Source organism: Syngnathus floridae, chromosome 16, assembly GCF_059516105.1.
Source record: "Syngnathus floridae isolate MCC-2025c chromosome 16, RoL_Sflo_1.0, whole genome shotgun sequence".
Taxonomy (NCBI): Eukaryota; Metazoa; Chordata; class Actinopteri; order Syngnathiformes; family Syngnathidae; genus Syngnathus; species Syngnathus floridae.
Genome location: NC_142428.1, coordinates 9,899,663 through 9,909,429, shown reverse-complemented (window position 1 = coordinate 9,909,429; position 9,767 = coordinate 9,899,663). Strand labels below are relative to the sequence as shown.

General features: G+C 44.8%; 1 protein-coding gene across 1 annotated transcript; it reads left to right on the top strand.

Moving 5' to 3' along the window:
• The first annotated feature begins 3,044 nt into the window (after nt 1-3,044).
• Nucleotides 3,045-6,362, top strand: foxi2 (forkhead box I2). The gene is made up of 2 exons (XM_088356389.1): nt 3,045-3,879; nt 4,701-6,362. The coding sequence occupies exons 1-2, from the start codon at nt 3,210-3,212 to the stop codon at nt 5,249-5,251; spliced, it is 1,221 nt and encodes a 406-aa protein (XP_088212515.1). The 5' UTR covers nt 3,045-3,209; the 3' UTR covers nt 5,252-6,362.
• Nucleotides 6,363-9,767: the final 3,405 nt, after the last annotated feature.

Here is a 9,767-nt window from a genome sequence, read left to right as displayed (position 1 = left end):
ATGTTGACCAACATTTGAAACACGGTTGCATCGCCAGAGCAAGAATGCTAAATTTCGAACATTTATCACACGAAACCACCGACCAAATTTTAATCAGAGATGGCTTTGTGTCCCAATTGGATTTTGGTCCCTGATTAAATAAAAAGAAGTTTTTTTCGTGTGTATGTTTTCAATTTTCACCTCCACCTTGCGCAATACGGATTTTCCCATACATAGCTAACGTTTCTGAAGGGGGAAGAAAAGTATTACATACATTAGATTATTCTTTTTATTTTATTTATTATGAACACTTTTTGTACTAAACAAGAAACAAGGGCAGATTTGGAATCAGCGTAAAAAAAAAAATCATGAGTAGTTGACTGGGTTGACGACGTTTGGCGACCAAGCTCCAAATTACAGCATTACTGTCAGACTGAGCGACTCCTCCTGCTTCTGCAATTCCTCTGCGGCCAAAAACCAGGAGATGTAACACTTCGACATCATGTGTCAAGGATGGTGGAAGGAGGAGCTTTGGCGTTTTGAGAGAATGTTCCTGGAATGTACCACAACCATAAGTTGTGGTTTCAGGTTATTGTGGGCTCGGTGGCGCACTGGGTAGCACGTCCGCCTCACAGTTAGGAGGGTGCGGGTTCGATTCCACCTCCGGCCCTCCCTGTGTGGAGTTTGCATGTTCTCCCCGGGCCCGTGTGGGTTTTCTCCGGGCACTCCGGTTTCCTCCCACATTCCAAAAACATGCTTGGTAGGCCGATTGAAGACTCCAAATTGTCCCTAGGTGTGAGTGTGAGTGCGATTGGTTGTCTGTCTCTGTGTGCCCTGCGATTGGCTGGCAACCAGTTCAGGGTGTCCCCCGCCTACTGCCCGATGACGGCTGGGATAGGCTCCAGCACGCCCGCGACCCCCGTGGGGACTAAGAGGTTCAGAAAATGGATGGATGGATGGATGGTTATTGTGGTGCGATGCTTCCATCTCGCGTTCATTGTGCAACATGCAGACAGATAACACATGCGCTTACAGCAATAAGCCTCTAGAGGGCAGTGTTGGCCCACGAAGAAGTTCCGCTGACGAAACTGAAAAGAACTGTTTTAACTGTATTTTAATATTTAGTCGACCTAAGAAATATTTAAATAAAAGAACAATTGGATTTTGTTTTGTAATTACATTAACATTTTTATTTTTTATTTTTTGTGAACGTCTGAGATAAGATTCTTGTGTGGGCAATGTCTAAAAATTGATCACTATTACCGAGTTTATTTCTGGTGGCTTCTTGAATTTCTTTGGATGCAGCTAGTGAAGATTTTTCGGCCGACTTGATTTTGACAGGTTGGATTGAAGTGAGCCAAAAATAACCCAGTTTGGGTCAAACAATCCACTAGGTTAATTTGACCCAACTTTTTTGTAAGCCAAAATGGAGTCACTTTGTATAAAACAATGTAAACATTTGACCATTTTATCCAAACATTATTTTGTTTTTTGGAACCACGTGTTTTTTGAGTACGTGTTGAAACTGTACGCTTCTTTGCAAGACGCGTGCAGACACTTTAATGAGCGTTTCAAGAACAAACTTTAGTGCTGCCCCCCCAGCCCCCACGGGAGACATTTAAGCTGTCATCACGCCTCCCGTATTGCAACACGTCGTTCCATTACAATGTCGTTGCTCCGCCGTAGCACAACTTGCTGAGTGTAATTACATACCATTAGGAGTTAATTACCGTAATGTAAGGAGCACCTCATTAAATCTTGTCAAACTTTTAATATATATCTGACTCGTGCACCGTTTTGCTTATACTCGCCTACTAAACGTACTCATAAAAGATTCATCTTGCTACTTCATTTCCTTTTTTTAAGATTTAAACAAATGTATGGTATGGTGTGGCCGATTTGAGTAATTTTATTATATGATTGAGCACGATTAATGACTTTTTTAGGCAGTGATTGAGAGAAAGGAACATGGATAAAAACGACATGTAGTTATAGATTTGACCCCAATTTTAATTTAAGTAGATTTATTTAAAATGTTTTATGTTAGAAAATATTAGTTTTTAATGACTTTTGAAACACTGAGTTAAAATATGTGTGCAGTTGTGTGTGTGATGTACTTTTCTCACACTTTAACATTTCTCAAAAGTCAAATACCTAGCACACATAACTTAAGAATTCAAATAACTGCTACTAAAAATATGGATATATATTATTATTATTTGAATTAAATCAAATGTCATGCAAATGTCACACATATTTCATATGGCATCATTTATTATTCAGACTTTTGACTGTTACAGTTTACAGCTAAACCCTCCCCCCCAACACACACACACACAATAAAAAAAAGATCTAATTTAAAATATGTATAGTGCTTAAGAAGCGTTGGAGTTTGTTTTGGCACAAAGCCATCTTAGGCCCTAAAGGCTAAAGTTTAGGGGTTTCCCTGCAAAAAGTTGGACGCGTGTCTTGACCACGCCCTTCGCATTGTGATTGGCTGACGAGTTTTTGGCTCTCAGGACTTATCATGTAAAGTGTAACAGATCTTTTTGTTCCTAATTTTTGGTTTTAAAAAAATAAAAAATCGCGTCAAAGTTTGAATTATTTTTCTTATTAATATTATTAATTCTACTTCCGCTAGGTATAATTAAATTACCCAAAATGGTACGCAGTGGGGAAAAAACAACTAGAATATCAGCTCTACTTTTAAAAAGTTTAATGTATATTTTTGTATTATTATTATTATTATTATTATTATTATTATTATTATTATTATTGTTGTTGTTGTTGTTGTTGTTGTTGTTGTTGTTGTTGTAATTTATATACATAATTGGAAAAAATCTAAGACCAAAGATCCAGTCATTATTATTTGAATTGTCCAATTTTGTGCAAATTTAAAAATACATTTTGGGGAGTTTTTTTTTTTTTTTTTTAAGTTGGGAAAGTTTGTTTAGTCCACGTGGGGCTCAAGCCGAGTGAAAGCAAGCAAACCTGCCCTTGTTTCCCTGCGGGAGGTTCGACTCCAAAAGTGACCCCGGCAGACTTGCGCCGTGTCTTGACCACGCCTCCCTCGCCCGGTGATTGGCTGCCGAGCTTTTCGCCATCGGGAGCGTCAATACAATTCAAAGAAGTTGTGCACGCCGCTTGACACTTGTTGAGAGAACCGGAGAAAAGGAGAACACCTCTACCTCTGGCCGGCCGGCTCCGCTGCACACCCCTCTCCGGGAGTGATGATCGATCCCGAGTCCCACCGCCAAAACCACCAGAGCCAGCATCAGTCCTCCGCAGGCAAAGGCGCTCAGGAGGGCCCGGACATGGCCGTGTACTGCGACTCCCTTAGCGGCATGTACCACCACCACTACCACCATCATCATCATCATCCCTCTCAACAGCAACAGCACACGCAGCCGCAGCACACGCAGCAGCCGCCTCAGAACCTTCAGCCCTCTGCTCACCGAGCCGCTGGCTTCGGCCTGGGCGAGTACGGTTCCCCACCCAGCCCGTACCTGTGGGGCGTCAACCCGGCTCCGGCTGCGGCGCCGTACCTGCACGCCGGCAGCCCCTCCGCCCCCTTTGGCCCGCCGGGGTACGGCTCCCCGAGGCCGTTTCTGGGCGCCGGCTCGTCCGCCTTCGGCGGCCCGGAGCTGGGCTGGCTGTCAGTGGCCAGCCAGGAGGAGCTGCTGAAACTGGTGCGGCCGCCCTACTCGTACTCGGCGCTGATCGCCATGGCCATCCAGAACGCGCACGGCAAGAAGCTGACGCTAAGTCAGATCTACGCCTACGTGGCCGATAACTTCCCCTTCTACAAGAAAAGTAAGGCCGGATGGCAGAACTCCATCCGCCACAACCTGTCTCTCAACGACTGCTTCAAGAAGGTGCCGCGCGACGAGGACGACCCCGGTACGTGAACGCACCACCCGCTGTCACACCACCTCAAGGGCCGCTTCCCTGACTTGTCCAGAAAATTGGAAGCGTCTATACTTGTCCAGCACAACATCCAACTTGACAGCTGTTCATGACGTGCAGGGGAGTCGCCTGTCATCGTTCCAAACCCACCTGCGATTGGTGAAATCCGCGATAAAGAGACCATACAAAACGTTTTTCATTAAGTAGTTTAAATTTTAAATTCACCCCTTGCACTTTCAGAAATATTGAGAAAAATGTATACATTGCAAACAAATAATGTAACATAAAACAAAATGTTCAAACATCTAGACAACTGCGGGAGTGTATTGTTGCCACCAATTTCACATTTAACGTGATAAGTTTCACAAAGCAACAATACACAATCAATACATATAAATAGATATAAACTCAAATTAGACTTCAATTAAACACAAAAACATATTTGTGTAAGTATATGTGACGTTTACATCATTGTAAAGCCGAGTCTTAAATATTTTTACATCTAAAATTATTACACACAATACAATCCAAATGTATTCATTTAGCGCTTTCATAACAGCTTTCGCCGTAACAAAGCACTTTACACAAACAAGTAAAAATGCAGCAATACTCTTCCATCAAGAGACATTTGAACCAGCCCAGTGAGGTACGGTTAAGCATCCTCAAAGTCCAACTTATTGTTTTTATTATAATGTAATGTAATTGTAATCCTGTTTATGCACTGAATTGAAGGATGCTCCATTGGAAAATGGCCGACAAGAACGCAGACTCCGGTCGAATGGCGTTTAAGACAAATGTGAATGTTTACACTCCAGGCAAAGGAAACTATTGGACGTTGGACCCCAACTGCGAGAAAATGTTTGACAACGGAAACTTCAGACGGAAAAGGAAGCGACGGTCCGACCCGGCATCTACACCGGCGACCGCCAAGATGGAGGACGGCGCGCAGGTCCCTGCTCCCAAAGCCGCCGACAGCCCTCAGCTCCCGGGCCCGCCCTCGCCCTCCGACATGGACGCCCTGAGCGAGAGCCTCAAAACGCCGTCGACGTCATGCTATAGCAACTTTTACAGCAGCATGTCCTCCTTGGGGGGAGCGGCGGCCCCCGGGAGCAGACAGGCGGGTCCACTGGGCCTGCTCAGTGAGCTCTCCAGCAGGAACATTAGCGCCCTGCAGGCCCCGTACCATGCAGGCGCCCAGCAGGACCTGGCGGCGGCGTCCGAGCATGGTGGCGAGGCTGCGCATGTCAACCGCGGCGTGTACTACAACGCCTTGGGAGGGGGGCAGGGCGGACAATTCAACAGCCACTTGTACAACGGCTTCAGCGTCAACAGCCTCATTTACCCCCGAGATGGGGCTGAGCTATAGGAGGACGCCGCCGTCCTGGGCGACACTTCTCACACACGTGATCGGCGACAGCCCAAATCAGAAAGTCAACCTTTCTGGTGTGTACCTAAGAGGTGTCTGGCGAATCAACAAGCACTTATCTCCCTTTGTTGATAAATGACATTAAAGACACTCGCTTGTAAATTGAGACGTGCGATGATGGTATGTTGCTTGCTCCCATTGAAGCATCTTTTGTTTCTTTAACATGGACAGCCCAGCGGGTCGTCTTTCATCGTTCTGCCTTGGTATAACTAGCTTTGGCTGATAAAGTTTGATGATGTCAAACGTTGGCTTGATGTTGAATAGGTCGAGCGTTGGCCAGATAAAGCTCATATAGTCAAGTTTTGGCTGGATAAAATCGGTTTGGATTTAGCTTTTGGCTAAATCGAGATTTGGCTGAATGAAATTTGGATATGTTGAGCTTTGCCTAGCAAGAGATCAGTTACTGTAAGCCAACCTTTGGCAAGTTCGGATATGTCCAGTCAGACTTCCGTTTCAAGGCCATGACGAGGGCCGTGTCATTTCGTTGTCATTATTACCTGGTGTGAAGACGCAATGACCAAAAAACTTAAATGGCCGCCGCTTATTGAACTCGGGGAGGGTTAAAGAAATGCTCTGTGGTGGCCCAACATGTTCCAGCCTGCCAAAGTTGCCGTTTATTTTTTTGAGCAGGGAGCATGGTTGGGAGAGATGAGGAGGGGTGGGGCGCCTCACGTTACCTCACATAGACGAGACGTCTCCGCTTCGCATGCAGTAACCTTGTGGTTTTTTTCTGTTTTTCTCTTACTGAGGCAACTTGATGACTGAAACGGGAGCACTGTGCCTCATATGAACAAACAAATAAAAATCTATTTTTTTAAATTATAGTTTGGAAATATTTATGCTATTTATACGGATAGGTGTTTTTTCTATTCTAGTTTGGCTTATGAAAATATATATGTGGATAGTAATTGTCTATGTATCAATCACTGTCGTTTGGTCTTTTTCTCAGGAGACAATCCTTCAACTTTTCAACTTTTTCAAAATGTACATGCACGTGCGGACAGGCAGTTCTAATTGTGATGATTTAAATAAATGTTCTGTTCTCATAACACTTTGTTGTCATATTTCATCTGCCGTTGCTCCTCATACGTTTTACGTTTAAGATGGGGGTTTTTTTACATCCCAATTTTCTACACACAGGAGAATTATTGTTAAAAAAAAATCAAATTAAAACTGATTATTTTGTATACCTGGTGATGCAACAAAATAAAATCTAGAGTTAAAGTATGTACAATAGAAACAATAGTTATTAGTTAATTATTGGAAATAATCATTTGAAGAAAATTTTCAAAATAGTTTTACTTACTTTAGAAGTGTAAAGTGTCGAACTGTAAATGATTCTACAACAATCTGCATTTAGTTGTTGAAAGAGTCTGTTTTAAGAGGATGTGGACACTTGCGCAAACATTAATGGTGGAATAACAATTTGCTCGTAGTTGTAAGTGTTACTAAATAAATTTAAGTTCAGCTAAAAGCTACTTTTTCATAATGTGGCACTTGATGGAGTTTGAAATATTCATCAATTGTCTTGATAATGATCAGAAAATAGAAATCGGAAATAAAATGTAAACAAAATAAATATAAGCTAATTTAAACATGACGTTGCTATGGTAAATTCTTGTCATAAATCAATTTCTGTCTTTTTCGATAGAATTCATTTAAAAGTGAAGCCAAAAGCCAATTGAGTTTTTGAGATGTTGCTGACATGTTCCATTCGACTCGACGACAGAACAGAACCGACGTGGTGAGTACAATTATTTCTGAGTCACTGCAAAAATATGTGTGGTTTCGTTGCATTTAATTGAATATAATTATTAGTTGAAGCTCGGAGTTTAATGTTTCACAGACATTTAGTGGGTCATTTGTCGTTAGTTTTTTAGCAATTGAAAACGTTTCAAATGATCTTCGTTCCACGCCAACAAGATGTCTCCAGATGTCACGTGTGTGTGTTTTTGTGAAGACCACAACAAAACGGAGGCGGCTTTCGGCATAGTGGAAAGCAAAAGTTTGGCACAGCTCCAGCGAATTGGTTGCACGTCTTGATGGATGGCGGCGGGAAAACAAAGGCGCTTTTGTCTTTTGTTTCGGCTCCTGCGTGCCCGTCTGTCTGTCCATCCGTCCTCTTCCATCAATTAGGGCCATGGCTTCTCACGTTTTGATAGCCTTTGATGGTTAGCATTAGCCGACATGCTGCGCTTGCCCCAGGCGTGGATTAAGAGTGCTTGCAAAAAAGATCCACGTGTTGACATTAAAAGACGCGCTTAGCTAAACATTGGTGGATATCGCTTGCATCATTTCTACGTTAACTGATGCACAGGAAGATTTGCCGATGTTTCTTACCACCGCAGAGGAGCTGATTTGATGTCAGATTGTTTTGAGCCTCAATATTGGCAGGAGAACCCGATATCTTGAAATAAGACGACCGACTTTGAGTTATGGTGTCTGTACTCACCTGTCATTCCTTACTATTAACCTAACAAGATTTAGACACAGTTTGCGGGATAATGCAGAAAGCTGCACAATTACATTTTGAATCAACAGCAAATTGGGTTACAAATGCAAAGCACGGTATGGGCCTTCCTGTTCCCAGCCTGGCAGCAGTTTGGCTGAATACGCGAATCTACTGCCAACGTGGCAATTAGAGAAGATCCAGTGACCCAGGCTCCGTTTGACCACCTTCCATTGGTTCCGGGACATTGGTGACACCCCCCCGGCCCCCCACCTTCCTCATTTGGCAGCGTCACCATCGGATGACGTTGAAAAGCACCATTGTGGTGGCGGCTGGGAAGTGGCTGGAAATCGGGCCCGGTGTGACATTCTCGGGGGCAACGCGTAGGTCAGCGTCCTCGCAAGACCCCCGCCAGAGGTGCCACCATGTTCATGAGAATCGTATTTTGTGGACAACAGAAAGAGACAATCTTGCATCATAAATGATGATGAGATAAGGTGCCAGGAACCCCAAGTCCGCAGGGTGGGCTGTATAAGGGCCAGAACTTCAGTCTTCTTTTAGAGAACTTCAGTGCCATCCAGATCTTGATTTCCATCAGAAAGAACAAAAGCAGCTTTAATGAGAAAGTGTCCTTTTTGCTCAGCAGGACATATGTAGAGCTGAATATATCACACATAGCTTTCTTAAACTGGAACTAAGAGCAATAAAACAACAGGGGCCCCAAAATTGAACCCTGTGGAACACCGGAAAAAGCGCCTTGCAACGGGTTAATGTCATCCACGTCACGGCGGAGGGCCTCCAGTTGTCAAGTCTCCCGTCTGTGTGTGCGCGGCCACTGGTTTCCATTGTGCGGGCGGCTGCAGGTGCGAGATACGCTTTGTTGATCATAATCCCCCCCAGCCGGCGCAGAAGCTTTGAGCGCGCTTGACGTAGCCCGAGCGGCGAGCCCTTTTGCTCCCCGGCCGCCGCGCCGCCACCGTCTCCCGCTGCTGCTCATGGGATCCGACAGGCGGAAAAATAATGAATAACACCTTCACCCGGAGATGACCCGGCTCCAATTCGTCGGCTCCGCACGACGGCTGGAGCCACTTAATTGAGCCGTGCTGGATCAAATCCTTCCCTGATTTGCCCGCCCCGTCAAGACGCTTCCTGCGCGCTCCCGCTTCACCTCGGAGTGCAACTGACCTTTTTTTCCGGATTTTTGAAAGCCACGCACGTGATTCCCTACAATGGACTGTGGGAAATTATAGAATTTTACTTAATCGGTATAAAAATTATTTATTCTCTACATTTAATGTTTTTGTCTTTGTAAATTAATTTTGTACGTGAGCGTTGGGGTTTGTGTTTATGCTACATAATTAGCCGCTGGCAGGACATGCGGTTTCAAATCCAGATCAGATAAAAACACCAAAATTCAAACATAAATAAACAAACCAAAGTATAAAAGAATTAAGAGTGACGTGCATCAATCCCTTTGTGCCGGACAAACTGGCCGACTATTTACAGTAAAGTACAACCGCTGCGTCGCGCACGCGCTTGCGCCAACAAGTAAACAGCACGGTTAGCGCGTAGCGAGGCGTGTTTGGGGTTTGTTCCTGACGTGTTTCCCAACAGCCGGTGGGTGGGCGGACTCTCAAATCTTGTGGGGTGTGAGCCCTATATCCCGTCGCGGTGGAATGCGCATCGTTGGCCTCATGGGCGCACCCCCTGCCTGACCATCCCACCGCACACACACACACACACACACACACACACACGCACGCACGCACGCACGCACGCACACACACACTTTTAATTGGGGCCTCCAGATCACACTGTCACTTTACACTGCGTAATAAGCTATTAGCCCCCCCTCCGCGTTAATCGACATGGACGTGGCTATTGTGTGTGAGCGGGACTGTTGTTGGTCGGACTGTCCACGCCTAGGTCTGGTCTCGTAGGAGGACAAGGTTGCAGGGGCGGCGTGATGGCCTGCTTGATGGAGGTAAACAGAAATGGGGGTGTCCG

Excerpts from the sequence above, each read along its gene's own strand:
- foxi2 (XM_088356389.1), top strand. The coding sequence starts at position 3,210 with ATGATCGATCCCGAGTCCCACCGCCAAAACCACCAGAGCCAGCATCAG. Across the intron at positions 3,880-4,700 it reads GCGCGACGAGGACGACCCCG|GCAAAGGAAACTATTGGACG; the intron begins GTACGTGAACGC and ends TTTACACTCCAG.